The sequence below is a fragment of the Rattus norvegicus genome, chromosome 4, assembly GCF_036323735.1.
Source record: "Rattus norvegicus strain BN/NHsdMcwi chromosome 4, GRCr8, whole genome shotgun sequence".
Lineage (NCBI taxonomy): Eukaryota > Metazoa > Chordata > Mammalia > Rodentia > Muridae > Rattus > Rattus norvegicus.
In genome coordinates this window covers 6401063-6419458 of record NC_086022.1, presented here as the reverse complement: position 1 = coordinate 6419458, position 18396 = coordinate 6401063, and the positions used below count along the sequence as shown (strand labels likewise).

At 39.5% G+C, this 18396-nt stretch overlaps 2 protein-coding genes across 4 annotated transcripts in view; one reads left to right on the top strand and one right to left on the bottom strand.

Moving 5' to 3' along the window:
- Ube3c (ubiquitin protein ligase E3C) overlaps nt 1-18396 on the top strand; it is a 101255-nt gene that overhangs the window by 5627 nt on the left and 77232 nt on the right. For 2 of the 3 annotated variants that reach the window (XR_005503372.2, NM_001427087.1), the window contains exons 2-6: nt 6845-6898; nt 10065-10139; nt 10973-11119; nt 15988-16103; nt 17958-18115. Coding sequence is in view for 1 of the 3 variants with exons in the window: in NM_001427087.1 (NP_001414016.1) it covers nt 6845-6898; nt 10065-10139; nt 10973-11119; nt 15988-16103; nt 17958-18115 (550 nt within the window). In the remaining 2 variants the exon portion in view is untranslated. Of the gene's footprint in view, nt 1-6844; nt 6899-10064; nt 10140-10972; nt 11120-15987; nt 16104-17957; nt 18116-18396 lie in introns of those variants that run through there. The other variant, XM_039108546.2, reaches the window with a different exon arrangement.
- Polr2sl1 (RNA polymerase II, I and III subunit like 1) lies at nt 1054-1257 on the bottom strand. The gene has a single exon (XM_039108547.1). It carries the CDS (start codon nt 1255-1257, stop codon nt 1054-1056), a length of 204 nt encoding a protein of 67 aa, XP_038964475.1.

Here is an 18396-nt window from a genome sequence, read left to right as displayed (position 1 = left end):
GAATTCTGGCTGTCCTGGAACTCACATCTGCCTGCTCTGCCTCCTGTAGGCTGAAATTAAGACAAGCACCACCAGCACTGTTTGTCCATCTGTCTGTCCTTCCTTCCTTCCTTCCTTCCTTCCTTCCTTAAAGGATTTTTATTTATTTATTTTATGAGTATACTTGCAGCTGTCCTCAGACACACCAGAAGAGGGCGTTGGATCCCATTACAGATGGTTGTGAGCCACCTTGTGATTGCTGGGAATTGAACTCAGGACCTCTGGAAGAGCAATCAGTACTCTTAATCACTGAGCCATCTCTCCAGCCCTTCTTTTACTTTTTTTTTTTTTAAAAAGACACAAGAACTCTTTTTTTTAAAGATTGATTGATTGATTGATTGATTGTATATAAGTACACTGTAACTGTCTTCAGATACACCAGCAGAGGGCATCAGATTTCATTACAGATGGTTGTGAGCCACCATGTGATTGCTGGGATTTGAACTCAGGACCTCTGGAGGAGCAGTCAGTGCTCTTAACCACTGAGCCATCTCTCCAGCCCTCTTTTACTTTTAAAAACAAAATTTTCACATTCTTTGTGAAATGGCACATGATTGGAAAGTCGAGCAATTTCTGGGTGTCAGTTCTATCGTTCTGTCCCGTGGATTTCAGGGATAGAACTCAGGTTACGAGGCTTGGAAGCAGGCCTTCTCAGGCACTCTCAGGTACCTGAGCCTTCACACTGACCCCTTATTATTTTCTTATATTCGGAGCCTGTGAACCCTTCTCTTCATGAAGTCTATAAGTCTATAGTGTATTGTCGCCACCTAGAACTTGTTCTGTTGTCTGTTTTTCTCTTTCCTTACCATCTGTTCTTCTGTACTAGTTATAATTTCTTTTTTTTTTTTTTGTGATGGTTCTGCAAAGGTCTTTACTTTTAGTAAAGTTCCTTCCAGGGTGACAGGACTTAGCCACAGGGCCACAGCCAGGCAATACACCCACATCCCCCAACACCTTAGTTTGAATACAGCATGACAGATTGGTTGGCCAGCTGAGGAGGGGAGGCTCCAGCAGTCACTTCTCTAGGAGTGCATAGTTCAGCAGTTTCTCAATCAGGTCCGCGTGTGCGAGCAGCATGCAGCGGCAGCAGTAGCGCTTCAGGTCCAGAGTGTCCAGGGCATCCCCCTCGGTGTACATGGCCTGCAGCAGACCCAGATAGGCTTCCCATTTGTTACCAATGATCTTCCCGCAGGTGAAGCAGCAAACTGGGATGATCATGGCAGCGTCTCCAGATTTACTTTTTAAAAATAAAATATTTGTTGGGTTGAAGAGATTGCTCAGAGGGTAAGAAAGCACAGGTTCAATTCCCAACCCCCAACCTGGCAGCTTGCAACCATCCATAAATTGACACCTTTTGTGGGTGCTAGGTATGTACATGGTACACATACCTAACATTAAAGCAAAACACCCCACACATAAATACACCTAAATTTATTTACTTACGTCTTTTATTGTCTGTGTGTGTTCACCTGAGTGTATATATGCTCACTAAAGCTTGCAGGAGCCTGTGAAAGTCAGAAGAGGCATCAGACCTCTTCTCCCCACAACTGAAGTTAAAGATGTTGTGAGCCTCCATGTAGGTGCTGGGATTGGAACCCAGGACCGCTACAGGAGAAATAAGTGCTCATAACTGCTGAACTACCTCTCTAGTCCCTGCCCTGGACTTTTTTCTTTTTAAAGCATTCATATGTGTGAGAGAACTTAACCATATTTGTCTTTCTATGTTTGTTTTATTTCATTTAACATGTCTTCCAGTTCCACCCATTTTTCTTATAGATAGGATTTCATTCTTCTTAACTGAATAATATTCCTTGTGTATGTATGTGTACCACATTTCTTTTTATTCATCTGGGATAGGCACCTAGATTGGTTTCCTTCCAGGCCCTTGTGAACTATGCCACAATAGGATGACTTGTAGGCATTTTTAATATGCTGGATTTCATTTCCTTTTGCAAAATGTGATACATGGTAGTGTGTATGTGGTAAACCTGTATGTAATTTTTGAGGAACCCCTACACTGATGTACATAAATGGCCGTACTAGTTTACATACCCACCAACAGTGTATAAGACTTTTTTCCTGTCTTTTCATTAGCATTCATTTATTCAGTCTTTTGACAATAGTTTTGTAACTGGAGAGAGTGTATTTGTTTGTGAGTTTTTTAAATTTGATTTCTTTATTTTTAATATATATTAGAATTTTGCTTCCCTGTACATGCCTTCTGCTTATGGAGGCCCAAGATAGTGTTCGATATGTTGAGACTGGAGTTAGTGGTGTTTGTGAACTGCCAGGTGGGTGCTGGGAATCAACCTTTGCTTCTCTGAAAGAGTAACCAATAATCTTAGCCAATGAACCATCTCGTCAAAACTGATTTGTATTTCTTTTTTGGCTAGTAATTGATAGTGAGCAGTTTTTTACTTTTTTCTTTTCTTTTCCTCTTTTGTGTTTTTGTAAGTTTGTTTTGTTTTCAAGACAGTTTCTCTGTGTCTAGCTATCCTGGAACTTGCTCTGTAGATCAGGATGGCCTCCTAACTCAGAGATGCTTCATCTGTCCCTGCCTCCTGCCTGAGTGCTGGGATTAAAGGCATGTGTTGTGAGCAATTTTTTTCGTATGGTTGTATTTTGAGAACTGTCTCTTTAGATAATCTGCCCATTTTAAAAATTGTATTTTGGATTTGGGTGGACTTTTTTTTGGAATGTATATGTTCTGAGCATTAAGCCTTTGTCAAATATTTCTTCCTTTTCTGTAAGTTGTTGCCTCTTTTTGTTGATGGTTTCTTTTGCTGTACAGAATTGATTTCATTTTATTTTAATAGCTACTTATTTATTTTGGATATGTGTATAGTGTTGTGTAGCAGTGTCCTTGTATTGGCTTGTTTTGTGTATCAACTTGACACAAGCTGGAGTTATCACAGAGAAAGGAGCCTCCCTTGAGGAAATGCTTCCATGAGATCCAGCTGTAAGGCATTTTCTCAATTAGTGATCAAGGGTGGGAGGACCCATTGTGGGTGGTGTCATCCCTGGACTGGTAGTCTTGGCTTTTATAAGAAAGCAAGCTGAGCAAGCCAGGGGAAGTAAGCCAGTAAGTAACATCTCTCCATGGCTCCTGCTTCCTGACCTGCTTGAGTTCCCGTCCTGACTTCCTTGGGTGATGAAGACAATAGAGAAGTGTAAGTTAACCCTTTCCTTCCCCAACTTGCTTCTTGGTCATGATGTTTTGTGCAGGAATAGAAACACTAAGACAATCCTAAATAAAATATTCCCATTCTAGAGGAAGGGTCAGTAAGGTGAGGGAAATAAAGAACTCACAACTCTCAGGAAGTTTCTTGAACCTATAAGATGTACAAGGTCCCTGTCTTAGGGTTTTACTGCTGTGAACAGTCACCATGACCAATACAAGTCTACAAAGGACAACATTTAATCGAGACTGGCTTACAGGTTCAGAGGTTCAGTCTGTTATCACCAAGGTGGGAGCATGGCAGTGTCCAGGCAGTCATGGTGCAGGCAGAGCTGAGAGTTCTATATCTTCATTTGAAGGTTGCTAGCAGAATACTGACTTCCAGGCAGCTAGGATGAGGGTCTTAAAGCCTACACCCACAGTGACAACACCTACTCCAAGTCCACACCCACTAATAGTGCCACTCTCTGGGCCAAGCATATACAAACCATCATCGTTCCTTGCTCCTCAAGGTTATATAAATATTAAGGAGACTTTCTAATTTGTTGAGTGGCCTACATGTCCTGCAGAGCACTCCAGAGGTGCCACTTTTGTGAAGGTCCATGATGGATGAGGTTTTTGGTAAAGCAGCTGTCTTTGAGCTGTCCATATTTTTGTAAGCAATCTAGTAAACTAATTGGTTCATCAGTTTGTTGGTAGAGTTGGGTTTGTTTGTTTGTCTCTTGTTGGTATCCAATCTTGAGTGAATAGACATTTGTTCAGCTTCTCCAGGAAAAGTCATACAACAGTGTGTATATGTATGGTGTGTGTATGTAGGGGGTAACAGTGAATATGTGGAAATCAGAAGATAACTAGTTTGAGGCAGGGTCTCTGTTTTTGTTGCTTTGCTGTGTATTCCAACCCCTTGTTTAGTTTTACATAATCCTGTTTGTCCACTGTTTTTCCTTAAGATTTTTAAAAAACGTTTGTGTGTTTTCCTGCGTGTATGTATGTACTGCATGTGTGCTTTGTGCCTATGGAAGTTGGAAGAAGGCTTCAGATCCTCTTAGTGTTATGGATGGCTCTGAAACATGAAGGTGCTGAAAAACAAACCTGGGTCCTCTCAGAGAACAAGTGCTCTTACTTGCCAAGTCATCTTTCCAGCCCTAGTATCCTATCTTGTAAGAACTATTTTTGTAATTTTAATTTTAATTTATTCTGTATGTTTTGCTTGCATGTATGTTTATGCTTCATATGCATGTTTAGAGCCTGCAAAGCCAGACAAGAGCATTGGATCTCCTGGCATTGGGGGAGCCTCAGGGCATTTCCTTTGGAAGATGCTTATTTCTGTTTGCTTGTATATTGCACTAGACACCTGTTACCCTCAGCTGTCCCTTCTGCAGGATGGTTTCTCTCACTGACTCTTCTGTGAAGCAGACAGTGTTCTACAGAGGAAACAGTCCTGGGTAATTGAACAGAATGCATGCGTATTGATACCCATCAGCAAAAGGATTTTTCTCTACATAGTGGAAACTGCCAGAGCCCTTCTTTGTTCATGAGGATGCCAGGTTTCAGGACTGTAGGGTTTTGTCTGGTTTGTATTGTTTTGTTTTAGTTTTATTTCTAATCCTTCTATCTCCCAACTGGTAATGTTACATACAGTTTGGAAGCTGGGATGGGGTGTGACAGCTCAATTGAAAAAGTGCTCCCCATATAAAATCGAGAACCTGAGTTTGATCCTCAGTCATGGTAGCAATGAATAAGCTTGCAATCCCAATACTGGTGAGGTGGAGATTGACTGATCCCTGGGACTTGGTGGCCAGCCAGCCTAGCCAAATCAGGGAGCTCTAGGTACTACTGGGAGACCTTTAATCTGCAAAGGCAGGTAGATTGTTGTGAATTCAATGTGATCTTGGTCTACATAATGAGATCCTGTCTTAAAACAAAGAACAAGCAATCAAACAGACAACTACCTCAAAAAAAAAAAAAAAAAAAAAAAAAAAAAACCCAAGGACAGCTCCTATAGAATGATACCTCATACAACCCCTATTGATATTTAATTTAATTAAAGATTATCTTACTAGGTGTGGTAGTGTATATTTTTGATTCCAGCGCTCAGGGGGCAGAAGCAGGTGGATCTCTGTGAGTTTGAGACCAGCCAGGCCTACATAGAGGGAAACCCTGTCTCAAAAAAACAAAATTAACAACTAAGTTTATTTTGGTAGTACTGGAAATTGAATTGGGGACTTCATACATGTTATAATGGCAGTAAGATATATATCTCCAGCTAGCCTCACCAAACTTTTTTTTTTAAATAAGATGAATTCTCACTAAGTTACCCAGGCTTGCCTTGAATTTACCCTCTTGAGTAGCTCAGATTATGGACCTTTGTCTGATCTAGTTTAAAATGTAATTTTAAAGGTAATCTATTTTGTTCATGTGTTTATTACAAGTGTACATATTACACCCTTGAGATATAAAGTCTTTTCTTCAAATAAATGCATGTACTTTATGTCTTTGGTAAGACTACCAGAATAGTCACATTGTGTCTTTTGGGATGTTCTAAGCTGGAGTTGATGGCCCCTGAGGTTTTATTTTGTAATGTTTGTTTCTCTGATACTTGGGTTGGTGTCTACAAGTTTTCTTCATTGTGATTTGCTATCTTTCCCTTGGTAATTGTGACTATCCCGAGATTGAGGCCAGGGAAATTCTCATTCCCACGCATTGAGGAGTTGGTATTAACATGCTTCAGGGGTTCTTACCTGCAGCAGTTACTGCCTGGTGCTTAAGACTGTTCTGTCGATTGACTAGTTGTAGTGGAGACTGATCCCCACCCCTCCCCTCTTATTACTTATTTGTGTAAGTACAGAGTCATGGAGATAGACCTGGTCCTATGGATTAAAATATAATGTCTATCATTCTTGTGTGATGTCACTTGAATCATGAGAGAATGTTGGAAACTAAAGCTGGTAGATAGGATCAAGACATAAATTCAAGACAGGAACTGTTATGGTGAGTGTTGTAGTTGGCCACCAAGTGCTATGAGGGATGTTGAGTGTGATTTGAGAGCAGATAGAGTCCACTAGTGGAAAGCTTGTGGAGTTAATGTTGAACTTGTGTTTAGTTGCCTATTCAGAGTTTGGTTGTATAGAAAAGTGGAAAAGATTAGGAGCTCAATTTGAAAAAGAACAGTTTTTGATAGAGATACTATTTTTCTAGCTTTTCTTTGTCTAAAGAATTTAAAAGGCCAATTTCAAGAACAACTTTTGGTAAAAATGGGGAATCTTTTAAACTTTAGTAATGCTTTAAACTTTAAACTTTAGTAAGTTTAAAGCAAATCGTATGGCCTTTGGACATGTGGTAGATAAAGGCTTATTTGCAGTTTTCTGTGCTGAAACTATAGTTCCCTTTAGCTTTACATATAGATGGAGAAGCTTAGTTCTATATATTGTGTTTGTATGTCAATGTATATGCTGATTGTACAGTACTCATTTGCATATGTGATTCTCCATATGCCAGCAAAAACAGGGAGTGTTAACTTTATGTAGATTTTTGGGAATCTTTTTTCAGCCACAACATTCTGTGATCTTTGTATAATGATGTTTTCAGGCTTAAAATTATCCTTATATTATCTCTCTTTGGGTTTAGGAAGAAAAGGCTTCTCTTTTACATCGCACTCAGGAAGAAAGACGCAAGAGAGAGGTAATGGTTTTGATTATTTATATTACTCTTTATAAACCCATTTTCTGTAGTTTTTTAAAAGTTTTGTGTTACGTGTACATATATGTATGTTATGTATGTTTATCTTTTGCAATAGTTTTAGATGTGTTCAATTTTTCCAGTAAGTTTGTCATTCTTGAACCACTGTAGGAAGATAGACTTGAGACTGAGTTCTGGGTAGAGAGATGGAGGGTTTTGGTTATCTCCTTTGTTTGTAAGGTTTTCAGAAGGTCTAGAAAGGCTCAATGTACATTGTTCACATTACTTCATATAATTGTTTTTGTTTTGTTTGTTTTTCTTTTTTTAAGATTTATTTTTATTTATATGAGTACACTGCAGCTGTTTTTAGACACACTAGAAGAATGCATGGAATCCTGTTGCAGATGGTTGTGAGCCACTATGTGGTTGCTGGGGAATTGAACTCAGAACCTCTGGAAGAGCAGTCAGTGCTCCTAACCACTGAGCCATCTCTCCAGCCCTGTTTGTTTCTTTTTTAATGCTTGTTTCCTGTCCTTCCTGCCAGCGTAGACATGTAGCCTAGGCTGGTTTCAAACACCATTTTCTTGCCTCCTGGATTGCTGGAATTGCAGTTGTGTGTTATTAGTGTCTGAGTTTGATGTTACATCTTTTGGGGATAGTTTCTTCAAATACCTCTGGTGGTTAATCACAACTTCATTGTAAGGCCTGCTTTTCTAGATAAGAGTTTTGGGTCTTGTTATTTTACTTGTTTGTTTGTTTGTTTGTTTGTTTGTTTTTGAGACAGGGTCTCTCTAAGTAGTCCTGGCATGGGTCTTTGTAGCCTTGGCCATCCTAGAACTCTTAGATCTCCCTGTTTCCACCACTGCCTTGGGTCTTATTTCAACAATTCATTCCTGCATTTAATAGATGTCTGAGAACTTGTGGTTGTTAGGTACTGTCGTGCTTGCTGGACATACTTACTAATGGTAGACAGATAAAGACCTCTGTGGTGCTCACATAACAGCCAAGGACTAAGATGGTATTGAGGTCTGTTAAGACCACCAAGTCATTACTACTCATTGAGGATGTGGGGGTAAATGGGCACTGAAGGTAGGATCCTGAGAGAAGGGCAGTGTGGATGTGAGTGATACTGAAGGCCTAGAGGTTGCTGCTGTGCAAGCTGAAGAAAGAACATTCTTAGTAGCAGAAACAAATTTCCAGCCTCATCACTGTTGATATTTTCAGCTAGGACATTTATCTGTGAGGTTTGTCCTCACAACAGCTTTTCTTAACTCCAGTTAGGAAAGATAACCAACCAGTTGCACAGGTAAACTCACCTCAGTTGATACTCAAATGCTGTACCAGGAAAGGCATTTTCTTGTTGGTGTTTCCCACTGAGGAAGTTCTGTAGTGTGTCTGACACTCAGCTTCCTATGTTCTTTTCTCTGCGTTTTTTCTTTCATATATCTATGATGGGATTGTAAAATGGTGGTAGCTATCTTGAAAACCGTGTCATTGAAATGTTAATTTCATCTTAGGTTTGTACTCAAAATATGCAAGCCTATTATCTTTCAAAAAGGTGGACATAGTGTTCATAGCAGGACTGTTCATAATAACCCACTGTGGAAACAGAGCAATTGCCTACCAACTGATGAACAGATAAACAGAATATGAGACCTGTATATGATGAAATCTTATTTGGCCATAAAAAGAAATGATGTGCTAGCACATGCCACAGAGTGTATGAACACTAAAAACACCATGCCAAGTGAAAAGGATCAGAGAAAAGATTGTGGATTGATGAATCCATTGTATGAGATGCATAGGCTAGGAAACTCTATTGAGAAACATGAATAATGGCTTGGAGGTCTGGGCAAGGAGTGAGGGGTAAGCACTAAAATAGGTAAGGGGTTTCTTTGTTGGAACGATGAAAAGCCCTGAAATAAAATACAGTGCCAGATGATGGTATGCATAGCTTTAATCCCAGCACTCAAGAGGCAGAGGCAGGCAGACCTCTTTTTTTTTTTTTTTTTTTTTTGGCACTAGAAACTGTATTTTATCCACCTTCCTGTGTTAACATTCTAAACAGTATATAAACATAGAACAAATTAATCTGTTTGTGACCCAGGCTTGTGATAGGAACCATCAATTATACTGTAGTGACAGGCCTTTCCCTATTTGTTTTTCCAGCCCCTTTCAGTCTCTGTCACTTGTCCTTTCTTGGTTAATCTGTCCTAACCCTTGTGAAATAGGGACCAAAAGTACCAACTCAGTATTAGGAGGTTTAAGAGACGGCCCAACAGTAAAAAGGCCAAGCTCTCAGGAGCCTTCAAACTCCAGTGGTTCCTTCCCCCATGGTAGAGCTCCTTCTCGGGTCCTGGGCCGAGAAACCATTGGTCTGTAAACCAAGCACACGGATCTAAAGACCAAGCGAGAGTCTGGATAGTAAGGTGCGTGGGCTTGTGACCACCAGTAACATCCAGCCTCAGACCTTCCAAGAGCTCAGATCCCCTGTGGATGCCTCCCAGGTACCTCTCTGTTCTCTATCAGGCAGACCTCTTAAGTTTAAAGCCAGTCTGGTCTACAGAGTTTTGGAATAGCCAGGGCTATACAGAGAAACCCTGTCTTAAAGAGCAAAGCAAAACAAACAAACAAAAAAGATGGTTGGTAATAGCTACATAATTCTCAGTGCATTAGAAATATATTCAATGATGGGAATTGAGAGATGGCTCAGTGTTCAAGAATTCCCAGTAATCATGTTGGGCAGCTTACAACCACTTGTAACCACAGCTCCAAGGGATCCAGTGCTTCTGGCCTCCAAGGATACCTGTACTGACTGAAATGCACATACCCACATATAGGCACAGAAATAAAATATTAAAAAATAAAAGTGCTGGGCATAGTGACTCATGCCTTTAATCCCAGCACTTGGGAGGCAAAGACAGGAGGATCTTTGTGAATTCAAGGACAGCCAGGGCTACAAAGAGAGACCCTATTTACAAACAAAAATAATAATAAAAATTAAACATTAAAATATGCACTTAAAAGAATGAATTTTGTGGTTTATGGGGCACATAGCTAATTACCAAAAAAAAAAAAAAAGTAACTAAATGTCATTTTTTATTGATTCTAACCAATTACTCTTTCCTACCTTCTTTCCTAATTCTTCTTTCCTACCTCCACTATTTAGGAAGAAAGGCGAAGATTGAAAAATGCAGTGATAATCCAGTCATTTATTCGAGGATATAGAGACAGGAAACAACAAGTAAGTTTGTTCTTAAAACTGAGGAGTGGACAGGAGAGGTGGCTCATCAGGTAAAGGCACTTGTGGCTAACCTTGACAACCTCCATGACGTCACACGGTAGAAGGAGACAACAACTCCAGCCTTCTCATAACATGTCATAATATAAGAATACCCACACACATAGAAAATAAACAACATCAAGAAAAATGAATTGGATGTGGAGGTAAACTCCTACACTGGGGAGGTAGACACAGAGACAGGCAAATCTGCGACTTCAAGGGTAACCAGGTGTATATAGTGAAAGCTAAGGGCTATCCTGTCTCAGATAACAAAACACAAGGAGGAGGAAGAGAAGAAAAAGGAAAGAAAAGTGAACCAAGATTTACTTCAAGAAAAAGAAAACTGAGAGGGAATTAGAAGGCCGCATAAGAACTTATTTTAAATACAGTATTTTTTTGTGTAAGTGGTATTTGTCTTGTATGCATTTTTGCATGCCTATTTTATAAAATTTAGTGTTAATAATAGTATTTTCCTAATAAATATTTTTGTTTTTTTAAAGACTTATGAGTAGGTGAGTTTTTTTTTTTTTTTTTTTTTTTTTAAGGAAATTTTAAGTAAGACAGCTGGTGGTTACAAAGAAGAAAGGAGGAATGGTTTTGTTGGTAGATATTTTAGATCTTGAAGCATCCCAAGTTAAGTTTTTGTTACTAGCTTGTTTTTAATCTTTAACTGATGGTCCAGGAGCCACTTCTCAGTTGTTGTTCATCATACCTATAAATCACTCAGTGCATATTTCTATCTATCACAAGAACTATAGAGAGCTTTGTTGACGTAGGACTTCCTGTACTTCCAGTACTTCACCCAAAGAAGCGCATTTGACCAGTGTGCAGACTCTGCGCAGCCCGGTGGCACCTTCCGCATTGCTGATGGTCCCGCCCTTACCCTCTTGGTAAGGCAGCTTCTCTTCTTTTACAAACAGAGTGAAGACTCCAAACGTTTGGTGAGTATAGATAGACTTTTTTACTTAGCTTTTTTTTAACCTATTTTCTATCTCCTTTTTGGGGAGTAGAAATGGTGAGATTGGGATGCCAGATAACTTCTCCCTAAGCCTTTGTGAGCTTTTCTTTTCTTTTTAATCCATCTTTAACAGATGACCTCGTGTTGATGTGTTTTACTTTTAAAGTCCATAATCATTTTTAATTGATTTCTTTGTTATAGAGCTTTTGAATGTTAATAAGGGTATGCCACATTCTGTTAGTGTGGTCTGATTCTTCTATACATCAGCCTCTTTGTCCAGCTGCTGTGAAGTGTACCCTCAGTATTGATTGCATGCATATATAGTAATATTTTACTATCTGTTTTTAAATATAGCGTCTCTTTAAAAACATTGTAACCCATTTTTCTAAAATACTGGAGGCTTTTGTTACTGCTAGTGAGGGATAGGGAGCTGTTGTGTCAGTCAACTGTGTTTTTTAAAAAGTGGAACTTAGAGTTAGGTGGATGGTTCATATCTGTAATCCCAGCACTTGAGTGATGGAAACAGGATCAGGAATTCGAGGCTAGCCTGGCCAACATTAGACGTCTCCAAAACAAAAACAAAAACAAAACAAAAAAACAAAAACAACTTTATGTAACCTTATGTTCTGTTTGCCCCAGGAGATACTATGATATTTGAATATAATTGTTAGGTTAGACATTTTTATTTATCTGTAATTGAATTTTCCAAATTGCATTAAAAGGGGATATACAATGAAAACTCCTAGGCAGAGCCCCCAAATGGAACAAGTCTAAGGCAGAGGGCTACTTTATAGCATACTTAGAGTTTTAACTATAGACCTAGCTCTGCAGCCCGAACTTGAGCTAGGCTGAGGCATGAGAGAACTTTGTGTAAACTGAAGCTGATCAAGAAAAGTACAACAGGGGCTGGAAAGAAGGCCCAGTGCTTTAGAGTATTGAATGCTCTTCCAGAGAATCATAATTCAATTCCCAGCACCCACATTGTCTCTAAAATGTCTGTAACTAGTCCCAGGGATCCAAGGGCTTCAGGCGCATATAGAAGAACCATGCATATGAAATAAAATTTTTTTTTAAAAAAGGAAAAGTAAATGTCAGTTAATATACCAACTATTCTAGACTTTGCTTCTGGGCAGCTATCTGGACTCCTGTTTGAAGTCCAGGAGAAGAAGAATAAAAGGCATAGTAACAGGCCAAAGAAAGATTGCCAAGGAGCAGAAAACATGTAGGTGTTGGGAGTTCTCCAGAGTACCTTGGTGTATGAGAGCTGTTTTTTGATCTGGTTCTAAAGAGTTATGCAGAGATTTGCTTTAGAAGCTGGCAGTGAAACCTTGGAGTGAAGTGGGGGATTTAACCCCAGCCCCAGACAAATGTAAAGCAAATCCTGAGTAGAGAAAAATGTTGTCAAACACAGTTTATAAAAGAAAAGTGAGTTTAAACCAGATGTGATGATGAATGTCTGTGTCAGCAGTATCTATCTATCTATCTATCTATCTATCTATCTATCTATCTATCTATCTATCGATATGAATATATATGAATTATATGGATATCCAATAAAACTACATATAGTTTTATGACATATAAATGTTAATATATACAATATATGATATAGTTTATTATATAAATATTTTCCCCCTCTACATATGTGTGCGCATACACACACACACACACACACACACACACACACACACACACACACACACACTTGTTTTTTTGAGACAGGATTTCTCTGTGTGGCCCGAATGTCCTGGCATTTGCTCTGTAGACCAGGCTGTCCTCAACCTCACAGAAATCCATCACTTGCCTTTGACTCCAGAGTTCTGGGATTAAAGATGTGTATCACCACTGCCCAGCAACTATATTTCTTTTTTTTTTTTTTTTTTTTTTTTTTGGTTCTTTTTTTCGGAGCTGGGGACCGAACCCAGGGCCTTGTGCTTCCTAGATAAGCGCTCTACCACTGAGCTAAATCCCCAGCCCCTCTTTCTTTTTTTTTAAAACTATATTTCTTATTGTGATTTTAATATGGTCCTCTGCCAACACAGTAATGTACTTTTTTTTTTCTTTCTGGAATATAGTTTACTTTTAACTTTACTTAAGTTAGTACTTGCCTCAGTTTTTTATTGATTGGTTTTCTTGAATCTCTTGATCTCTTCCACCTGGTGGCAGTTCTATGCTCCATTCTTCTCACAACTTTTCCTAAGACTTGGGCTGTCCCTGCCTTCATGCTATTCTTTTTTTTTTTTTTTTTTTGGTTCTTTTTTTTCGGAGCTGGGGACCGAACCCAGGGCCTTGCGCTTCCTAGGCAAGCGCTCTACCACTGAGCTAAATCCCCAACCCCTTTCATGCTATTCTTTCTAGCAGCCTTAGGCCTGGTGTTATCCTGGGGAAACCTTTGCTGTGTTTTACCTGATTCCTCTGTCTCGTTTCTTGGCTTATTGTTTTGTATTACTGATATTCATTCATTCTTGGTTAGCATGTAAGATACATAAGGACAGTTTGGGGCTCTGGAGATAGAGCTCAGGATAGAGTGCTTACCTCAGTTGTGTGAGACCATCCTGTCTTCTTCTTTTTTTTTTTTTGGAGCTGGGAACCGAACCCAGGGCCTTGTACTTGCTAGGCAAGCGCTCTACCACTGAGCTAAATCCCCAAACCCCCATCCTGTCTTCATTAGGGTTTCTGTTCTATGAGGGACAACTTGGGAGGAGTTTATTTCCATTACACTATCATATCATAGTTCATCATTAAAGGCAGTTAGGTCAAGCACTCAAACAGAACAGGGACCTGGAGGCAGGAGCTGATGCAGAGTCTATGAAGGGATGCTGCTAACTGGCTTGCTCCTTATGGTCTGCTTAGCTTGCTTTTTTATATGTAGAACCCAGAACCACTTGTCCATGGATGACCCCACCAGCAATGGGCTAGGCCCTCCTTCATCAGTCACTAATTAGGCAAAGGCTTGCCTGCAGGATCTTAGGGAGGTGTTTTCTCAATTGAGTTTCCTCTCAGATGACTAGCTTGTGTCAAGTTACATAAAAACTAGCCAGCATACATTATCAACATTACAGAAACAAACACAAAATAAACAAAATAGTTTTAAGTTTTTATTCACTTGTCTTTAGTAAATAACAAAAATTAAGCAAAGTAGTTAAGTGTTTTGGATAATAGTATATCTGTCATTAGTCAGATTCAGGGATGACAAGATAACATAGTGGGTTAAAGGTATTTGTGTCCAAGCCTTCTGACTTGAGATGGATTCCCAGGAGCAACATGGTGGAGGAGAGAACTGACTCCTACAGTTACTCCAAACCGTATACACACACCATGTACACATACAACACATAAATAAAAGTTTTTAGAGAAGATTGTCAAATGTAGAACAGAAATGAATTAGACAGTGTTGGAGATAGAATAGTCCTAGTGCTTTGAAGCTTTAAAATTCACTTCAAATACCTAGTTAATAAGATAAAATTTTATTACTTGGAGTTTCTACAACTTTCTTCTAGCTTTTTATCCTGTATAGTTTTTTTTTCTTCTCTCTCTCTCTCTCTTTCTTTCTTTCTTTCTTTTTTTTTTTTTTTTTTTTTTTTTCGGAGCTTGGTAGGCAAGCGCTCTACCACTGAGCTAAATCACCAACCCCCTGTATAGTTTTTGTATGTCTTATTTTTATTTGTTAATAAGAGTCACAGAATTTTAGATAGCCATGTGTCAGGTAATGTGGAAGGAAGGCTTGTGTATCATGTCGATTCCCATGAAGATCGACAAGGGTGGCCCCAGATGCCTCAGGAAACTCTGTACTGACACATAGAAACTGACATTGTGTGCCACAGAATTACTTCCTCCTAGCTTAGGATTAACTAGAATTTGCTATAAAGATACTTTCCTATTATTTCCAGTGTTTTAAAAACATATTAAAGAAATGTTTACATTAAAGAGAACACTACTTAAACATAATAGTCAAAGAAAAGCTCATTTGATATGTTCATAACCCCCTGCAATTCAGAGTAATCTACTTTCAAACAGTATAAATAATAGGTCTTATGAAAACAAAATACAAGTAGAGAAAATAAAAGAGAGGCCTTGTTAGTTATTGAGCTCTCAGAATCATTTATGGCAGCCACATGGGCACTGTTTACAGGCGAGCCTTGTGAACACATTGACAGAATCTGACATTCCACTCTACTTAACTCACAGGCCAGTGACTGTCTCTAAAAGAGTGAACACCTCTACCCAGTCCAGTTATGTGATTGTCTTTGGACTGAGGCCATGTGATTGATTGCCTTCTTATGAGGAGTGTGGGGGACAAATTTCCCTTTAGTAAATCAGTATATATAAAATAAAAACAACAAAAACCTAAAAAGTAACACATGGAGTTAGAGAAAGAAAACCAAAAGACAGGATGCTGAAAGAAACTGTAGGCCGGCACAGGAGGGCAGAGAGCTCAGGGACTTCAGTTGACAGCTATATTTTCCAAGTGTTCTTCTGGGTGCATTGCTGACTTTTGCATGTGAATTATTGTTTCAAGTAGAATGAGCTTTATGTATTTGTTTAGCGACTAATGTAATAATGTAAATTAATATTGATGTCTTGCTAAGAATATCCTGACTTAGAAAAATTGTTCCTTATTAAGTTTCAATTAGATTTAAATGTGGAAGCTATGTAAATACATTTTTAGTATTATCTAAATAAGCAAGCAAATGTTTACGGATTAAATGTTGTATTTTTGGGGCTGGGGATTTAGCTCAGTGGTAGAGCGCTTACCTAGGAAGCGCAAGGCCCTGGGTTCGGTCCCCAGCTCCGAAAAAAAGAACCAAAAAAAAAAAAAAAATGTTGTATTTTTATGTTTTACTCTTACAGATATGGCTTTATCAGAACTTAATTAAACACAGCTCTCTGTTTGTCAAGCAATTGGATGGATCAGAAAGACTGACATGCTTATTTCAATTAAAGAGGTTGATGAGCCTCTGTTGCAGGTAAGTTTTGTCGTAGTTGGAAACTTAGAGAACGTGTGAGATATCTTTAGGGTTTAAGTGCTTTGGGAAGCAGCTTTGTTTTGATTTATTGGTTTCCTGATTTTTTTTTTTATATGTGTATGGGTGGTTTGCTGTGTATATGTCTGTGCACTGTGCACACACATCTCTGGTATATACAGAGGCCAGAAAAGGATGTGAGATCCCTGGAACTGGGCTTACTTATGGAGATAAGCCATCATGTGTGTGCATGGAACTAAACCCAGTTTTCTGGAAGAGCAGCCAGCGCTCCTAACCACTGAGCCATCTCTCTAGCCCCAAATCAGTGTTCCTAAGAGCTGTCCTCTAGCCTATAGTTTTCTGATCTTTTCTATGTATATATGTATGTATGTATGTATGTATGTATGTATGTATGTATGTATGTCAGCCCAGGCTGGCCGTGTATCTTTCCTGCCTTGGCCTCCCAAGTGCTGTAATACATTGTAGATACCTTTGTAGGAAGATGTAGATGTTAGTAAGTACTGGGGGGTGAGGTGGGGGATTAAAAAGGAAAAGAGAAGTTATGAGGTAGCCTAATGGGAAGATCTTAGTGATCTTGGAGGTCAGAACCAGTGCAGATTTTTAAGCATCTTGCCTTTGTATGAGCAAGTAGGGAGTCAAAGGAAATTTTCTCCTAAAATTGTCAATGTAAGAGTAGAAAAAAATGGGGTTGGGGATTTAGCTCAGTGGTAGAGCACTTGCCTAGCAAGCTCAAGGCCCTGGGTTCGGTGCCCAGCTCCGAAAAAAAAGAAAAAAAAAAACAGAGTAGAAAACAATGCCATACCAGGTGCTCATTGCCTACTGTCTTAAGCCAGCAGGCTCTTTTTTGTTGGCTTGCTTGTTTGTTTCGAGACTGACTATATAGACTAAGGTGGCCTTAGCATTAATAAAGGTGTGCATTACTATGTGCTCTAGTCCCCAGATACTTCCATATCCAGTTTGAGAAAGAAGGGTGGCTCTACAAACTCCAGGACCTACAGATATTATGAGTAATCTGTGAAAACTGTAAAGATTGGTGTTGCTTAAATGCAGAGAGGCTAGGCACCTGGGTGGACAAGCCCAGTAGGAGCTCAGTAGTGGGCACTGGGTAAAATGCTGAGTCCAGTCTCAGGTTCCTGCATTACAATCACACACAGAATCTGTAAGAGTACCATTTATATCTACATCCAGAACTGCACCCTCCAACACTGGCCTCCAGTATATGCTTCAGTGACATGCTGGAGATGACTGGAGTGTAGTGGGAGGGGTGAATCTGAAAGGTAGGGGCTACAGGATAGTCTGAACAGGCAGTAGTGAGGCCTAGGGTGCTGGTAAAGGGGAGTTTAAAATACACGTGAGTTTTCAGTAGAGCCATTTGAAATGAATAGGAGAGCATCAACCTTGATAGGACTGCATGGATTGTGTTTGCTTTCTCTTCCTGGATGAAACCTTTGCTTTGAACATCCTGTTTAGTATTTGGTGGGAGCCATGGCTCTGCTCCCAGGAGCCAGTTTGGAGCTGTCTCAGGTATTCATTTTTCCCTTGGTCTGATGTAGCAGTGGAATGTGGGGTGGCAGGACCATCCACAAAGCAATAGATGGAACAGATTGAAGGTAGAAGTTGGGGAAAAAAAAAAAATCATACCTGGTCTTGAGGAATTAGCCGTGATGGTACAGAAGGAAGAATTGAAGAAGTTTGAACATTGTTGGTTGAGCCCCACCTGTTTTCAGAGTCCGTGGTAGTGGTGCAATGGCTCACAATCTTATCACAGGACTTGGAGGAGTCAGGGAAACTGGCAACCCTGGCTTTCTCGTAAGTGTGTAAATTTGTTTTTAACAGGTTGCTGCAAAACTGTAGTGATGACAGTTTGAATGTTGCACTTCCAATGCGAATGCTGGAGGTGTTTTCATCTGAGAATACATACTTGCCTGTTTTACAAGATTCTAGCTATGTGGTGTCAGTGATTGAACAAATTTTGCACTACATGGTGCACAGTGGTAAGTGGGGAGGCAGACCTGTGGAGGTGGGCATCATTGTGGAGGCATGGCCAGGGTTGTGTGCTTGAGGAAATGGAACTACTCTGAACTAGACGCTATGATTGTCAGAACAGAAGCTGTGTATGTCTGTGAGTAACAGCAGCAACTGAGTCCAGTGTTGGTCTCAACCTCTGGAAATGCAGAAGCCTTTTCACTGCCTCTACTTAATAATTCTTTGTTTTAGAAAAATAAACAAGTTCATCTGGTTAATCTTAAAAGGTTGTTGGTTGTTCTTGAAAGCC